Genomic DNA, 18,696 nt, shown 5'->3' with positions numbered 1-18,696 from the left:
ACTGAAGACGTCAAAACACCATGCGTTCTTCACAACTAAAGCTAAGTATTCCTCACCTGATATTGTTGAATTGGAAACACTATTCCAGGTTGTTGAAGAGTGGTGGTTGGTGTAGCCAACTGCTGTGGAGTAGTCGGAATTTGTGAAGGAGCTGGAATGCTCTGCCATGAAGTTGCTGCTGCTGGTACCTGAAGTCCCATCCTAGATTCACTAGATTAATATGAGGTTTATCTAAATTTTAATGGGATAACCAACCCCATAGCGTAGGAGGGTGACTGATAACCACCGATGGGTCCGTAAGCATAACCCTGCATCCCACCAATGAATTGGCCTGCTGACATTTGGGATGTGCTGGCGGCAGTGTAGCTCTGAGGGTACCAATACCCTAATTGTTGGCCGTAGGTACCATAAGGAAAGCTGGTTCCTGATATGGTCTGCAAATTAATGTTTTAAGATGTTTATGTGTTCAGTAAAAGAGATTTACCTGGTTGGCTGTAGGGGCGTTGTTAGGGTCACCCGATTCTTTCCCCCAAGAACATTTCACCACTTGTCCGTTGATATCAGTGTTGTGGACAGCTACAATAGCATGGGTTGCTGATTCTTTCGTAGAAAACCTTGCAAAATAACACAAACAAATAACCAAATCATCTGAAAAGGATTAATCGCTATTACCTGACAAAAGCATAACCTTTCTCTTTAAAAACTCGAATCTCTTGTATGGTCCCGAAAGGAGCAAAAGTTTTCTGCATTAGTTCTTCTGTCAAACCGTTTGTAATTCCTCCGCAGTAGACAGTGCAATTTGTTGGACTACTTTGATTGTATACCTCATCGAATGTCAGTGGTTTTGATGCTAAAAATACGCAAACACGTGTGTGACTAGAAAATTAAGGTGTTTATTGGGGAATAAATAATCAATTCCTCGCTACTGGAAATATAATAAATTTTAGAAATTGCTTCGGACCCAAGCTTTGTGGACTACTGTGCCTCGGCATTATTCCAGGAAAATTGCGTAAAACTTTCTAGTGGAAAATTCCTAGGGGGCATGAATTTTATAACATTACCTACATCAAGAATCCTAAGGGTAATTCCTCGGACCATAGAACATTCGCTAGCGCCGTGTTTACAGACCTCTATAAATTTTCAAGCTAGGAGGGTTATACCGAAAAGTCCAAAATTCTGAGTAGATGTGTTGTTTCAGCCTATACTTTTATTAAAACATGGTTATGCTTTTCCTTACCTTCGTTTTTGGCAGTTGGCGGTTTACGAGTGGCCCAATTAGTGCGGATGCTCCGATTTCCAAGCCATTGACCATTCATTGCTGCTATAGCACTCTCAGCTTCCTAAAAATAATTTACTTTATCACGCCATTCTTTGCATTCACTAGTCTCGATATATTGGTGAAGGGAATGCAGTCTACGATAAAATTACAAAGGGTTCACAAAGGGTCTTTGTTCATTTGTTATATAGAAATCTCAGTATCTTACCCCTTTTTTGATGAATGAAACGAATCCGTATCCTTTGGACTTCAAAGTTTGTGGGTCACGAACAACACGACAATCCCTAAAAATTGACACAATAAACTAAATTCAAAAGGGTGTACAGGGTGGACCAAATTGGACACTTGGATATTGGTGCTTAACTTTGACTTCCACTTCAGTAACTACTGTGATATTAAATATTACTGTTAAGGATGTTCTTACCATAACAAATGTAAAATGGAACTTTTTACTTAATATAGAGATAATCATAGAGTAATTATAGCAGAATGATAGATCAGGAAATACATTATTTTATTAGAGCGAATTCATCATGAAGATTGGTACTATAACAGGAATATTTTAATCAAAATCAAATTACACTTGGGTCATTACAGACACAAATTATGAATTGAAAGGCTTTTATAGAAGAATAATTAATTGTAAGCTGCAACTTCAATTAAAGCTGAAATTTGGAAAACTTTAGAGTTTAATTTTCACTTAATTAATTTCACCTGAGGTAAGGTTTAATTTTTAGTTTAGATCCAAAAACAGGCATTTCCTATTTTTGTTATTCACTGTACAGAAACTGTTGAAATTTGCTTGAAAAATATCATTATCCTGTCATGACTGTCATTAATTTGAATTGAATGAATTTTTTTCTCTTTCAAATTTCGATTTTGAGTTTTCGAGTTATTTAGCAAAAACTAGTTTGATGATGGACACCTTGTAACTCAGTTATTTTTGGAAGTTCAGGGTGGTTCAAGCACTTAAAAGAACCGTTATGAGCTTTTCTTTCCAGTGGTGTAGCGTAGAAATATCTATCTTAAAAATTGCGTACAGAGTGACAAAAATAGTGAACCACCATAACTTTTTTGCACACCTTGTATACACTGCAAACTTACGGTGTTGGGTTAAGAGGTTCATTAGGAACATTTTTGGTATCTTTAATTTTTTTTGTAATTGTAATTTGTATTGTATTGTATGTAAATTATGGTCTGAAATTTGAGCACGGTTTAAAGGACATCAGGGACAAAATCGCCTGTAAAACCCACTTGCAGTAAGAAAATCCCTATTTTAAGCATATTTTTGGAATCCTCATTAAATTTACTGTGCAATAGACTAAAAAAACACTACAAAATTTGGTATAGCCAGGGAGAAAATCGGTGTCAAAATTTGAACTGCCAGAAACATAATATTTGTCATTTTTACTGGTTATGTAATTTATATTTGTAATTTACCGGTCAAATTTTCTTCGGTAATTTACATATCAATGTATAAAAGTGTCCATTTTAACCCACCCTGTACTATGTACTCCATTAATCTTAAATTAACATCCCAATTACATGCTCATTTTTGCCATATTTACTCTATATTGCACAATGTGTACGTAAAATTGCATTTTTTTTTTATTTGATAATACAACTTGTAATGCAATCAATTAATAGTCTGGGCTTAATCAAACAAATAAGGGTAGCGTGTTAGGGCCAATAAGGTTTAAAGCCAACGCCGTAGCCGAAAGAGCTAATTGCCAGTCAACACCCTAATTGTCCAAACCCTTAGTTTGCGTTTTGGTATTGGAAATGTTAACAGGTATTTTTTTTTTACTTTTAATAGTCACGCATGTTTTAGGGCGTTAACCAAGCCACTTACGATATTTCCCCAAAAGCTGCAAAAGCGTCCCGAAGAGTTTGAGTTTCAATTTCCGGGCTGAGGTCCCCGACAAAGATGTGATGATGTTCTGGAACGTAAAAAATAGCTTTTTTAACATTTTGTTATAGTTGAACGAGGTCATCAGCTACATTATATACAAAGCTGGCCTATATTGCGAAATAAATAATCTGCAAAATGCTTTTTCCAAACAGTATTCGCGGTATTCCGTGACGAACCTCAAAGCTTTGTGTGAACACCTGAAGCTCTATTAACAAAGGAGGACGTTGAAAATATCGTGCATAACAAAGCTCCATTTCCTTTCATTAAGTAAAAATGTTTGGCGAGTACATTTTGAGTCAATGCTAATTTTAAGTTTTTTAGAAAATGCATTCAATTTTACACACCTTTTAATAGATGCCGTCATATCCACTAAAATGTATATGAACATAGTCTAGTTAAATGCTAAATTTTAGAAGATATTGTAGTAGAAACTTGGAATTTAGCCAGCTTTTTACAGCTTACACCGGTAATTTTTATCCATTCCTCTCCTTCAACTCTCTACAAAGTTTATTTGAAGTGCGCCACTGAGACGTCCTCAATAAAACCTGGAATTGACTGTTAAATAATTTAAAAACTACTTTGATTTCTTTTGTCGTACTTCCTTAGCAAAACCGGAAAAAAGTCAGTATTGGTATTCGCTAAAAATTTAACAGGCAAATAACTTTTTTGAGTGGAAAACTTTTTTTATTTTTAGAAATGTACATGGATGTATAACTTTAGGAACAACCTATAATTACTGCACCACATTAAGTTAAAAATAGAATGTAAATAACAGCCAGTCTCTAGCATAGCAAGCTTTCAAAAATAACTACAATTATATTTAGTTACAAGAAATATTGAGAAAACTTAATTGATTGACAGGGTGATCAATCAGGTATAGATTTGAAATTGAAAGTGCTTAGTAATGTAGCCAGTGTTATTTATTCAAAAAACCTAGAAAAAAAATAACTAATTCTTGTCTTGGTACTCTAATAAACAATTCTATTATAACAAATTTTAGTGTTTAAACCCATTTTCTGTTGGACAGCACTGGTTATGACATTTAACCAGTTTTTTAAGATCACGTGACACTATAACGGTCACGTTATCCCAAGGTCACGTGATTATTTCTCCGGTCATTTTGATTTGGCTTTTTTTAAAACTTTTTTCACTTTTTTGTTCTGCCAAAGTCACGTGACACACGCACACACAATTTCACCATTTTGACCATTTTTTTCCACTCTTTGAAATTAACCATTTTTTCCACGTGTTTTCTAGATTACTTGACACGTTTTGCCAAATTTACTTATTTTGAAACATTTCATACATTCTTAACTATAACTATCTTATTTGACACATAATCGATGGATAGTCAATAAAATGGGTTTTGTAAAATTATGACAGCTTTGGTCAACTGGTTCGACGGTTTGGCTGCTAGAGGGCTTCAAACTTATCCAATTTTTCTATCAAACTTGAGAATCCAAGCAAGTTTTTAAATATCTGGTGACGTAAATAACAAGTTAGAAATTCCGAACATTTTCCTGATTTAATCTTGGAACACCCTGTTATTATTTAAAGTATTATGCTAGAGTTTTTTTTTCAGTGAACTTCTAATTTTATTTAATTAATAAACCTGTTTTTATCTGTTTTATTAATATAAAATATGTAAACAGAATATTTTTCAATTGTTTGTACAGTTTTCCTTTCCATCCGTATAAAAATAGCAGTTTTCCAGTAAAAAGAGAGAAGTAAACAATAATATTCGGATGGCTTAGCCTGGACTTACTTTCCCATTCTCTTTCCAATAGTTTGTTCTACTTTTATATGACTTAAATTGTTATTATTTGTATTGCTTGTGCCTCTACTAGAACAATAAGACATTTATTTACATTTTACTGAATTTCAGTTTTCTTCTTTAATGTTCAGAAAACGTTATTCAGAGAAGATAACATTGATTAAACCTTTGATCATTTTAATTTTGTTTAATTGAAAGGTCTTCTGTAACTTTTGGCTTTACTTCCAGTTGAAACATATTGTCTTATACAATGTCCATTTGAAAAGTTTTTGCAAAATAGGTGCAAAAAAACATTCTACTTGATACCGTGTATACCGCCATATTAAATTATACACTGCTGGTAGAAAGCTGAGTGCTCCGCAGTTAATAATGTAACCAAAGCAGGTAATTTAGCATGATTTATACGAAAAGCAGATGCTAAATAGTGTCTTGCATTTATTTATCTTTACACAACTGCTAAGGTGAGTGGAAAAGAAGTTAGTTTGAACTAGGGTTACATGCCAACAAGTTTCTGTTTTAGAAAAAATACTGTTGTCTGAATAGTTGGGTATGTAGGTTAAGTACACTGATTTCGCAGATCAAAAACAATAACTAAATCAAAAAACAAAGGTATTGTGACGAACAATAACGAATTTAAGCATTACATAAATGACTCTTTCTTTTTGTTGTTCTTTTCAACGTTTTGTTAAGTGAGTTACAGGCCTTTTGTCCGTATTGTTGGCTAATGATTTATGATCACCTGATGAAATAATTGCTAACGAGTTTCTGCGGTCGGCGAGAGCTTTAGAAATCGCTAATTTTAAGGTACCGAATTTTCTCCTAAGCGAATGTATATGTACAGCAGGCAACTTAAAGATAATGGAGATAAAAAAGTTATTTTATGGGGTATTAAAGAAGAAGGCGATTTATGCCTTTTGTTGGCATACTGCTCCCTCAGGACCTCACATCTGGCATATGAAATGTATATGGAACCTTTGTGAAATGTCTGTTTATCTTATCCCTTACTTGACCAAAAATTGTAAATAATTTACTTGTCTTCTTATATATTTTGACGGACAAAGGTTGAAAAGTTGATACTGGTCGGAAAGAATATAATACATGCAGTAGATATAACAAAAGTTTTTAAAAATATTTAAAAACAATGTGACCAATTTTAAAGCACAGTTTTCTTGACCTATTCAACTGCACTGACAGTACTGTAACCCCCATTTGCACCGCTGTTAATAAAGATAAAATTTTCCGAAAATGAGTCTCAGAGAGAGTTCTGATTAGAATGGCTCAGAAAGCAGTTCGAATAACCATTCCAGTGACTATTATATTATATACTACTTTAAGAAAACCCGCATAAACAGTGTATATAATGTCACGTGACTGTTTTAAATGTCGAAATATTATTTGAAGGATCATGTAACCGTTTTTCATTTTGAATTGATATTTTGAAAATCGCGTGATTCCTTTTAAGGTACAAACGGTCACTTGACTATTTTCATTCATCAAATTTAGTTTTAAAGATCACGTGACAATTTTAAATTACCAATTTTTTTAGAAAATCGGATTTTGCACATTTTTCCAGTTCAATTTATATTTTTATGGTCACGTGATTATTTTTGACTAGTGCCGCCATGCCTTTACAGTGTTACCAGCTCAAAAATTACATTTCCAATATCATGTGACATGTATTTTACAATTTATACTTTTACCACTGTCAAAATTTCATTAAACAAATTTTCCAGGGATAAAAAAATTAAGTTATCTCATTAGAATGCATGACAAGTTTGACAATGGTAATGACAAGTTTGACAGTTATTCTCCCCAGTTATTATTAGGGAACATTTTTATTTAAGCATTTCCAAAAATTGGAAATTTTGCGACTCAAAAATTACCGCTTTTACATTCCTTAAATTTTTACAACTTAAATTACCTTTGTTTATGGTCACGTGATTGTTTTTCACTTTACAGTGTTGCCATATAAAAAATTGTATTTTTATTCATGTGACGTATATTTTAGTGTTTAAGCTTTTCCAACTGTCTAAATTAGATTTAGAGAATTTTTCAGCTGTCCGGTTTGGAGGAATATTAAAAAAGTCAACTATGGAAAACCAGTGTTTGTGGAAGAAAGAAACTCATAAAACTCAAAAAAAATAAATCATATTGTTTTGATCTTTATTGTAACTTAAAGTATCCGATAACATTTTCCTATTATTTCTACATATTTAATATCTAAACGCCAGATTATATTCCAATTTAGGTTAATTATGCATAGGGCAGTGATAACTGTTCCTTGAAATTTGACTTAGCCCTATCATATCTAAATTAATTATGAATAATGCAGTTAATTATTATTAGATTAGGACATCCCTGATCTTGTTTACAAGGTGTACGAATCATCAGAACATATTGTTGCAATTAAAGGGACATGTCACCGACATGTTTGCGACACATGTTAAGCATTCGATTGGCTTAAGTGGTCCTGAATCCTGAATTTGTTCTTGGAAATTAGTACACAGTATTGGTTTCTGGATTTAGCAAGAAATATTACATCCTTCATTTGTTCGAATTCATTTCAATGCAATGCACTTAAATATACAAGGCATTCTTCTTTGACAATTGTAGCCATCACATTTATCTATAAACACAATTTCTTCAAAATGGCAAATTGATGTGCATCCTTTGCACCATTTTTTATTCTAAATTTTCCTATCTTACTCTTTAAAATACTTTAGCAATATTTTCGACAAGTATACTCTAGAATTCCAGAAGGTTGAACTTTTGGTAAATATGCACTTTACAGTTAATTAAACTATTGGAAAATTGCTTTCAACGTTAATTAAATCTAAAAAGTTAAACTAAACTTCGATAGGAATGTAATAAATAAATGCTAATTTACCGTAACCGCTTTCAACTTTCCGTTATAGAATGATATAACCTTTGTAATAATATATGAGATCTAGAACTGATAAAATGTACAGCGTTTAGGGCAGGAAACAATTCTAAAGTAATATTTTATTTAAAATTCTGGTCAATGTAACTAGTTCCTTAATAAGAAGGTTGAAGTCTAGTCTTAGAAAGTTTGATGTTTAAAGTCAGAATATTGATTGTTTTATTACATGGTGGAGAGCTAAAAAAACAACACATTGAACTAGAGAGTGTGATTTTGAAGATACAGGGTGTCAAAGCAAGAATATAAATGAAGACTTTTCTAAATTGTAACAGTGGATTTTTATCATTTTTATCTTAACAAAACATTTTCCTATAATTAGTTAAGAAATTTTTGGTGAAATTCCCAATCATTACAATACCGGCACGTGTAAGGCTGTTGATTTTCAACAAAATTTATCGCCAACAAACAACAGAAAAAAAATACAAACAACAACATTAATAAATAAGGGTTTTTGACCGGATAATCTACAATATCCACATATCGTTTTGGGAAAGCTGCGTCATGAAATGCCGGCTTTTATACAGCGTCCAGGGGATTTTGAAAACGTTATTAATAATTACTGGGCACGCGTAAAACCAGGCTCGTTTCCGGGCCATTAATTGAGTTTCACGTCTATAAAATGCGAAGATGCTAAATAATACATAAGCACAATATTCGGCCAAACATTTAAACGAGAATTCGTATTTCGCATAAAAAAATATTGGCGTTGGAGCGCCGACGGAATTATGGGAGCGTCCGGAAGCTTAAATAATGTTACACACCACCCGAAATTAGATTTTTATCAAACTAAAATTAACTTTTACTTTCAGTCAATTTAACTAATTAAAAGATAGTAGCAATATAAATGTATAAAAACCATTAGACATGCAATTTCAACGGGGATGAGCATGGGTATTAGGATTAATAAACATCCCTTGCAATTCATTAAACTACAACAATATCCGGTAAAATCTGCTGAACCCTCGAACGCATTAATAAATTAGATCTCAATTTTGGAAGTTGTTTTAAAGCAAGGATAAATTAATCATGCCTAAAGACGCCAAGGGACAAAATTGAAAAATTAGAACAAAAGTTTCGTTATTAAAACTTTCATAATTTCATAATTCCCTCATATCCCTGAAATATTGTTTAGGAACTTTATTCCGTTTTGTTGGGACAAATTGGATGATGTATTTTTTATTGCGCTCTAGTTGCTATGAACTTTTCAACTTCATTGAATTTGAAATAAAAAAAGGTCATTTTTTTGTAACGTAATCAATGTACAAGTGTGCTTTCTGTCGTGCATTAGAAACAAGTTTCACACGAAACTCGTTTCTAATGCCAAATAGAAAAAAATGAAATACAGCGATTGTGTTTCATTTGCTTTTCGAGCTAAACTCATTAGACATTCAAACGCTTTTAACACAATTCAATTGCTTTAAATACGTTAACACGGCTATGACTGTTATTTGAAGAAAAACGGAATGCTAAAACCTGTGAATAAAGACTGATTGTAGTAAATTAAATTATCATTTAATTTGAAATTCTTGCTTCTACGCTCAACGCCGCATCAAGTGATCAATAAGCCACACCAGGTTTTTAATATCTTTAATATACGATAATGTGCTTACTGTGTTCAGTTTTGTTCGTTCTTTTTTAGCTTTTATCTTCGACGTTTGCAGTAATTAATGGGAAGTATACATTCTCCGTTATTCCTTGCTTCGTTAATTGAATTCGATCTAAATGGAGGGATGGGGTGAGTTTTGTTTATTATTGCTTACGAAAATATATACGGAAGTTAGAAAATAATGAATGTACTGAAGATTTTCACAAACTGGTAGTAGCTGGACGCTTCCCACTTTAGAAAGAATAGCCCATAAATTGCAAGCATTATCGCCATGCACTTTGCCACACACCCACCTGTATCTCAAGACTCTTGACCTTTAAAATATAAAACAGAGAAAATGAAAATGGGTTAAATCCAATGAATACAGAGGTCAGGAAGAACATTACTTGCATCCATGCTGAAATCTGCAACGATGGATCATCACGTAAATGATGTTGACTTTAGAGTTAATTTTCTTAAAAAACTCATAATGATTAACTCCCAGTCAGATATACAAATAAAGAAATTCGGAAAAACATATTAAAATTGTATATATAAAAATTACAAGCTTGAAAACAGGTGTAACCCAATAAAAGTGCTAGAATTCTACAATGAGATAGGATATTGTTTGTTTTATCATGAAGGACTTTTTGTTTAGGAACAGTTGGTAGAACCGGATAAAGCAGGTAGATATAAAGAAATTAACTAATACTGTAAAGAAGCCAGAAACAATGTTTTTTTCACCTTGTTCATCACATCATCATATTCAGTTAAGAAACTTTAGTATCATTAATTTCTATCGTAAATGTAATCGTTGTCAAGCAAATTACATTTCAATTTCATACATATTACACATTAGTAGAGAAATTGGGGTGTTTTTTTTATAAACATTTTTTTGAAAAAGGTTTAATTAAGTAACGACACGAAAAAATTAAACAGCCAAAAAGTTTCTAAATTGAACAATTATTAAAAAAAATATTGGCGCACCATGAGTAACTTTGGGACGGAGAAGGGAGAACAAAAAACAAAAAAGTGTAATTAACAAAATATGTAGGAAATTTCATCCTCTATAAGATTGTATTAACGCATTTTTGCCCCTAGGGCCCTCCTTAAGGAGTTACAAGGTAAAAAGTGACAAGTTGCACTCCTTTTATAATACTCCAATTCGAGCTGCGTTACTTGAGGAACTACAAAAAAATTTAAATAATAAAGGCAAATAACTTAAAACTATTTTTATTAACTAAGTTATTTTATAACAAATACAGCATGACTGAATTTAAATCTGAACTGTTTGCCATTACAGGGTGACAGAATATATCAATTTGTAGTCCTAAAATTCCTTTTTGATCGTTTTTTTATAGTTATGTAGTGGAAGTATCAAATAACTATTAAAAAAAGTTGGGTTTAGGGCCGGAAATAAAACCACAAAGTAGTTTACCAAACCTTTCGACTGTAAATAGATAGATATTCTTCAGGTGTCTATAACGGTACATACACAAAACATTAAGCTTGACATTACTACATCACTTAAATTTAAAGCATTTTTAAAACTTTTTTGGTATTTTCAAATTTATTGTTAAAACTGGACATGTGATTTTATGTCACTGATTTGTGTTTGTTCCGTTCTTAGACCTCTGAAGAAGTTGACTATACTGTGATGTGATTTTATGTGCGGCTCTAAACCCAATTACTTTCAAAATCTACTTTGTCAGCCAAGGGCGCTAAATCCATTTTAGTATTAACTTAGTTTTTAATCGTAACTAAACATGGGACAAGACAAACGCGTAATTCAGTATATCACCCTGTATAGCTGCCAAATAACTAAGTTATTTCATGGTAAGTACAGGTTGGACTAATTTGAAACCTGAATTCGGCAGACAGTTTATCTACTACTGTGTTATTTTGAGTGATACAGGATGATTATATATCATTTGGAATGAATAATGTAATATAACATTTCGTAGAAATATAGTTCTCATGTCTTATTTGACAATATTCTGAAATATACAAGGTGATTCAATGTGCACAGCGCAGGGGACAATCCAAGTTAACTTATATTCTTTATTTTTTTATGTTTTAATATTTTTGACAGTATGTAGTAAATGTTAAATAAAAATAATATTGTTATCCGTGAGATATGAACCCGAGAGTATCGTTAAGTATGTAAGAGTTGAAGGAAGGAAGGAAGGCCCTTTTTTCAGATAAATATTTATTTATTCAGACAGGGAACTCTTATTGGAAAACTCCCCAAAAATCCCTGAACAACTCATTCTATTGGGAGGAAACAACTACAATAAATGTTAACAAACATTACATAAAGAGGCTCTGAAAATTTCGTAATTTTTAGTAATAAAACAATATATCATACACCTGTTATTAAAAATTAGAAGCCATTAAATGGAGTATTTCATGGAAAGTAAATTAAAAGTTACTCCATAACTAGGATGTATCGTATTACACATAAAATATCATGGAAAATGGAAAAAGAGAACGTCATACCCCCTTGAGACGATAAATATTTACAGAAGTCACTTATGTTATCGCTGTGAGAAACCTGATACAGTTTGTTAAGGACATAACGTGAAGGGGTTGTAAAATGACTAGTATACACATTTTACCTTTAGAGGAAATAGGCGATATTCATGGAATATTGGCGAAAAACGAAAAAATCCTGTTTATTGAATTTTAACAACAGACCAAATGGAAAAACTCCCTCTTTAACTGTTGTTTAATACATTTTGCGTGCGACCGATCCTTTTCGGTTGGGTTAACTTTAAAATGTTTTCGTATTGGCAACTCCAATTCTCTATGCACTCGGAATAATGAGATGTGCCGGAAAATTCTATTTTATAAGCGATAAAACTACGAAACAGATAGGGTTTAAAACGAGAATATTTTGCGGTCTCAAAATTAAGCAAACGCTTTTAACTTTACACCGTTTATGTCAACTTTGTATAGGATTTTACAGCGTCCGCAATGCGGAGTACGCGTTAATTGACCAACCTTTTTAGTAATAAATAACCCTGGGCACCTCGTGACTTCAACACATTATTTATTTTCTACTTCAAAAATTGCAGTTTTGTGCTTGCATATTTTTGGATTTTTCACATCTTTAGAAAGAAATTTTCTATGCAGTTTACAAATGTTTGGCTAGCTGTACAAATTTACAAGTCTAGTTGCCGACTATTACATTAATTACATTAAATTTGCGTAGGGTAAGTAATCTAAAAGTCATCACTAAATCTCTGTCCCTCCTTAAAATAGGCTCTAGTATTAACTCACCCGGTTGTGTCCATTAAAACAAAACAATATATTAAACTCGCAGCTCATCCTGTATTAATTAGGCGAGAAAGATTGGTCAATTAACGCGTTCTCTGCATTGCGGACATTATAAGCTTTTGTACTTAGGCAATTGGAGCGGGAGTTATTTTAATTGAATTTCCTTACTTTTAGCAAATGCTAACTCAGTTAGAAAAGGCATGCAACTGGAATGCTTTAAAAGGCAAATACTAAGGGATATCTTTTTAAGCTTGGCTTAAAGATCTCCAGGGATAAACAACTCCAGTTTTCCGGATAAATATTTAGCGCGAGCAAAGCGATCGGTGTTGAATTACAAACAGATACTTTTACAGAAAAATGTAATTTTTGTCTCATTACTTTCTATATTTTTATACTAGAAATTGTTGCGCTTTCAAGGTGTTAACATCTCATTATTATATGACTGACACGTCTATTCCCAAATCGCTTACAAATGAATTTAATTAAGTAGAATTAGAAAACCTGTTGGTAATTATACAGTAATAACAGTAAAAATAATATTTTAATTTGAGCAATGGAGGAAAAACTGCTGTCGTGTAGAGTTTTGCTCGGTAGACCGGTTTCGGTCTATTAGCACCTAAAAACTGACGTAGTTTTCGTTGAGTGACACCTATTTTAGTAGATTAGTAGATAGCTCGAGATATTCATTGAGGCTGCACAAACATTGCCAAACTTTTTTAACTGATAAAGCTGTGGTTTTATTGATTTAAAAAAGTTTTAATATTTTAAATATCATTGTGTAGGTGAGTCTGAGGGATTTTACCTTTTTGAGGAAGTGTGGGTTGCGCCCTATTGGGATAACCTAAAATTAGATGGTAGAGTGAGTTTTGTCTATTTATGGTTACCACTAGGGACAAATTGAGGACTTTTGACATTAGATAGTTATTTCCGGACAATTCAGCTGTATTATATGTAAAGTTTTGATTCATCTGTGTGTTCAAACAATTTCATTTACAAAGAATCTACAAAGGTATTGGCTGGTATACAGGCAGCCACAAATTCGCTAAAACAATAAATACAGAGTTGGTTAAATTATGGAGATTAATAATATGCCGTTTTAAAAGCTTAAAAATTCCAATTTTCCGAAAAAAAAAACAAAAATTTTAAATTTAGTTTTTATAAATTATTTGATGAAATAACTAAGAGATCCGACGTTTCGGTTTATGGTTACCATCATCAACTTATGGGCGCCATACTAGATTTTAACATTTTCAAATAAAGCTTTTTCTCTGATTACAGTGAAAGTTCAGGTTCAGGAGAATTTGGAAGCTTCTGAAATCTTTTTAGACTACCTCATGAGCATTTAGAAGGTTTTAAGAGCATCTTGAATGTTCCGGACAAATTTAGAGGCATATGGAAGTCTAATACGGTTCTAGAATCATTTAGACTGTTTTTACATCTTTTGAAAGCTTCTAGACCAGTTGAAAAGCATTTTTAAAGCTTTTAGGACAATTTAAAGAGAATATTGACGGTTCTGAACTGCTTTAGAGGCATTTGGATGATTCTAAAAGTTGCTGAAAGCTCTCAAACTGCCCTATAATCATATAGAAGCTTTGGAACTGTTCTGAAATTTTTTGAAAGCTTCTAGACTAGTTGAGGAGCATTTCAGACTCTTCCAAAGACTTTTGGAAGCTTTTATGCTGCTTCAGGAGCATTTGGAAGCTTTTAGACACTATTTTGAAACCTTCTGGTGTTTCTGTAGTGTTTTGGAAGCATTTTAAATCTTCTCTTAGGCTACTTCAGAAGCACTTAGACGGTTTTAGGACAGTTTAAAGAGAAAGAAGCATTTGAAAAACTGAGACTATTTTCTCTGAATCATATGGAAGATTTATACTGCCCCAAAAGCTTTTGGAAGCTGTTATATGCTGTTTCGAAACACTTTGAAAGCGTTTAGACACTATTTTGAAAGCTTCCGGAGTTTCTATAGTGTTTTGGAATCTTATGAACTTCTTTTAGACTACTTAGGAGCATTTAGAAGGTTTTAGGAGAGTTTAAAGAGCATATGAAGGTTCTGGACTGCTTTAGAAGCATTTGGATATTTTATACTGTGCTAGAAATGGCTTTAAACTGTTTTGAAAACTTTTGGAGTTCCTATAGTGTATTAAAAAGTTCTGAAATCTTTTTAGACTACTTGTGTGACTGTCCCAAAAGCTTTTGCTTGCTGCTTCATGGTACTTTGAAAGCGTCTAGACACTATTTTGAAAGCTTTTAGAGTTTCCATAGTGTTTTGGAAGCTTTTGAATTTTTTAGACCACTTCACCGGAATTTGGAAGGTTTTAGGACAGTTTAAAGAGAATAGTGAAGGTTCTCGACTTCTTTAGAAGCAACTGGAAATCTTAGGCGGCTTTAAAAATTTTGAATGCTTTTAAACTGTTCTAGAATCATATGGAAGCATTTAGACAGTTTTGAAATCTTTTGAAAGGTTCTAGACTAGTTGAAGAGCATTTGGAAGCTTTTTAGACTGTTTCAAAAGCTTTTGGAGATTCTGTAGAGTTTTCGAAACTTAAAAAAACCGAAATTTTTTTCTATTTTAGGAACCTTCCTGACTTCTCGTCAGGAGCATACTAAAGGTTCTGGACTGCTTTAGAGACAAATGGAAATCTTAGAAGCTTCTATTCTATTTCAGGAGCAATGGGAATCTTGCTCCTGAAATAGAAGCATGGCATACGGAAGCTTTTAGACAGTTTTGGAAGGTTTTTGACTCCTTTAGAAGCATTTTGAACTTGTTCTCCAGCTTCTGTGACCACCTTTTTAGTACAAATTTCGAGCGGAAAAAATTTAGAAAATTATCAGTAAAATTAAGCAACCAAATTGACATTTGTAAAATCGGTCGAATCCGAAATTAGCCTTTAAAGGCCAAATTTCAAGCAAAAAATGTTTGCTATTTCTGTGAAATAAAACAAAAGTTTCATTCGTAAAAGTCAAAATCCAATTTGGCGTCCATAAGAAAAATTAAAGGTCACGATAACCTAAAACCGAAACGTCGAATCTCAAAGAGGAAAGTGGCAATATTAATGTGTCAATTATTTTCAGTTATTTTATCAAAAAAATCAATTAAAAGTACTTTTCAAAATTTCGCATCATAATTTAACCAATTCTGACCCTCACCCACATGAATTTGTGGCAACCTGTATATTTTCTAAATGAAGGCATTTGACATTAACTGTTACGTTCGATAATCAGAATGTCCTACGTATAACGTAGGTGGCATTGCAGTCTTGATATTTTAACCTGCTACTGGAAATTTATCAGAAAATGGATGTTTTTTTTATTCCTGCAATACAAACAGTTGAAAAGAAATTCCAAGTTGAGTGACAATTAGACTAAATGTAGAAATAACGCTTTTCAACTAGTTTTATTGCAGGGATTACTTCATGGTATAAAAACAACCTGTATAAAAAAGCAATAAAAGTTACCCATAATTATTTAAATTACCAGTATACCAATTTGTCTAATGAAATATGAAAAACCCAGGTCGTCCACCCCTTTGATATCGATTTTGATTAATTTCATTTGGTAACTATGTAAAATTAATTCGCATTGTCTATAGTGACTTGTGATGATATTATTATTGGTCAAAATAATAACATAATTCCATTTCTGGCAAATTTCATAATGTTAATTCTGTTGATATTTGTTAATGTCAAAACTCAGTGGGGCTATTATACAAGAAATCCCTTGATGATTTAAAATTAGATCAAAATTTGTTGCAGAAATAAGCAATTTTAATTAATGAAATTGCCGCGAAGCGCACAATATAAAATAATATGTTATTTAAAGTCCAATTCAATTTTACGATTCTCGTTAAGTGTGTTCGTTTATTTTACAAATATCAATAAAAATAAGGTAGCTTAATGGTTTTTACAGATTGAGATCTTTATAAAAAATTGTACCTAAACTGATTAAAGGTTTCAATTAACGCGAATGGAGGAAAAACTCATTGGTCGATGTCGTTAACGATACAATTGTCTTGTATCAATTAACCTGATTAATTTATTTCGAAAATTCACGATACTGAAATCGGTTGTAAACGAAGCTTGACGAACACAAAAAGTTAATCTCGTTAATATTAATTAAGTTATTAATAAAATCTTATGCAAAACATGCACCTGCTGAATTGTAATTTATCCTAGTCTGTGTAATAAATCGGTCATCTATATCAAAAGATATATTTTCCATTTGTGGATTATTAATCGGAAATTTCATTTAAATTCCATTACATTAAAATCATGTAAATTTTTCAGTTTCCATAGTTATAATTAAAAATTCGAAAATTCAACGGCGCACAAAGGAAATGTGAAAGTCATCTTTCAGGCCTATATTCCGCATTGCAGAGGGTGAATTTGTAAATTATTTAGAAGGACCAACAATTTTGTCCACAGCTCATTAATATCGCTTTAAATGAAGCTTCTTAATAGCTTGTCATCAGGAATATTCATTGCCCGGCAAGAAGAATATCAGCCAGTAATTCGTTTTAAGTTAATTAAACTCATTAAAATATCAACATTTTAGTTTCAGTTTTTACCAACTTTTAACAACCACGATATTTTACAGGATTTTATCACTGATTTTCGTCAGGATTAACGGTTCGAAAACCTTCAAAAGCCCTCGTTAATCCAGTTAGAGTCGAACTTGATACAAAAGAAATATCCGGGTTTCTTGATATTTAAGCCAATCTAGGGTAAATGAAAAATTCATTCAAACATTCCGGCAGTTCTTTTTCACATTAAATGAGCACTAATTTATTGACTAAGTCCCTGTTTGCTACAGAATATAGTTTTATATATTTTTTAACTAAAGACACAGTCTTCCAAATTTTAGTTTAAAATATAGGCACCATGTAGAAGTTTAAATACTTTTTTTACGGTTTTAAGTATGTTTCAAAAATTTTGATAGCAGAAACTTTCTATTTTTATACAGTGTGTCCTGAAATGCATGATAATAAATTCGCCCTGCATACCAGTCTGGGGCAATTACCACTGTCTGCCTACTATTATTGTATATTTGAGAAAACAATGGTTTAAAAGGATTAAAATTTGGTCATCTGGGAGGTTTACAAGTTAATCTTTGACACTGAATATAGTCAAAAACAGGATTTTTGGACTAATTTTTAATGGAATTCAAATTTTTAGATTATAAGTAGTGTAAAACCGAACATTCAAGACTTATGAGAGTCCAAGTTTTTACTGAATTCGTTTTTTTCAGACTGAAATCCATTGTTGAGTATCTGAAACTGAATTTCAAGCACTAAAAACCGTCCGGAAATCAAGACAAAGATTGTTGAGCATAAAACTTCTTTTTACTTACTTATAATAGTCTAGAATTTGACTTTTAAGGCTAAAAATGACTTTACTAAGACTAAAGAGAGTCCGAAATTCTATTTCAGGACATTAATAAGTATACAACTCAATTTTCTGCACTGAAACAAGCCTAGAATTTAATTAAACACTTAAAACAGTACAAATTCGTTTATAAAAATTATTTTTCAAGAATAATATCGTAGCATTTAGTGCCAAAAATTTTTAATTTCATTACTGAAGAGTCTTAAAGTCGATTTTTCAGTCTTAAAGCACTAAAAACCACTGATGCACTGATTAGTGTAGAAGTCAATTTAATAGTGAAGAAACTTAAAATGACATTTTAAGACTATGGACAGTACAAACTGGTTTTCAGTCTTAGTCAGTAGTCTTGAAACTCGATTTTTCAGTCAGAAAACTGCTCTAATACACTAAAAACAGTATAGATTTTTAAGAAATACTCGAATTTTTAGCACTGCGGTGTCTAGAAGTCAATTTAATAGTGACAAAGCTTGAAATTACATTTTTAAGCTTATGGAAAATGTAAAAATTGTTTTTTAAGTCTGCTATGTCAAAAACTTGGTGAAGATAGT

At 32.2% G+C, this 18,696-nt stretch overlaps 1 protein-coding gene across 5 annotated transcripts in view; it reads right to left on the bottom strand.

The window, feature by feature from the left end:
• LOC145738821 (cytotoxic granule associated RNA binding protein TIA1) overlaps nt 1-18,696 on the bottom strand; it is a 106,925-nt gene that overhangs the window by 4,521 nt on the left and 83,708 nt on the right. For all 5 annotated transcript variants that reach the window (XM_081993897.1, XM_081993899.1, XM_081993896.1 and 2 more), the window contains 7 exons: nt 3,129-3,216; nt 1,485-1,560; nt 1,238-1,340; nt 673-850; nt 485-614; nt 256-434; nt 57-201 (listed from right to left, as the gene is read on the bottom strand). In XM_081993897.1, coding sequence (XP_081850023.1) covers nt 57-201; nt 256-434; nt 485-614; nt 673-850; nt 1,238-1,340; nt 1,485-1,560; nt 3,129-3,216 — 899 coding nt within the window. The remainder of the gene's footprint in view (nt 1-56; nt 202-255; nt 435-484; nt 615-672; nt 851-1,237; nt 1,341-1,484; nt 1,561-3,128; nt 3,217-18,696) is intronic.

Source organism: Ips typographus, linkage group LG16 (genome assembly GCF_016097725.1).
Source record: "Ips typographus isolate SLU linkage group LG16, UJ_Ityp_2.0, whole genome shotgun sequence".
Taxonomy (NCBI): Eukaryota; Metazoa; Arthropoda; class Insecta; order Coleoptera; family Curculionidae; genus Ips; species Ips typographus.
This window is presented reverse-complemented; position numbering and strand designations above follow the sequence as displayed.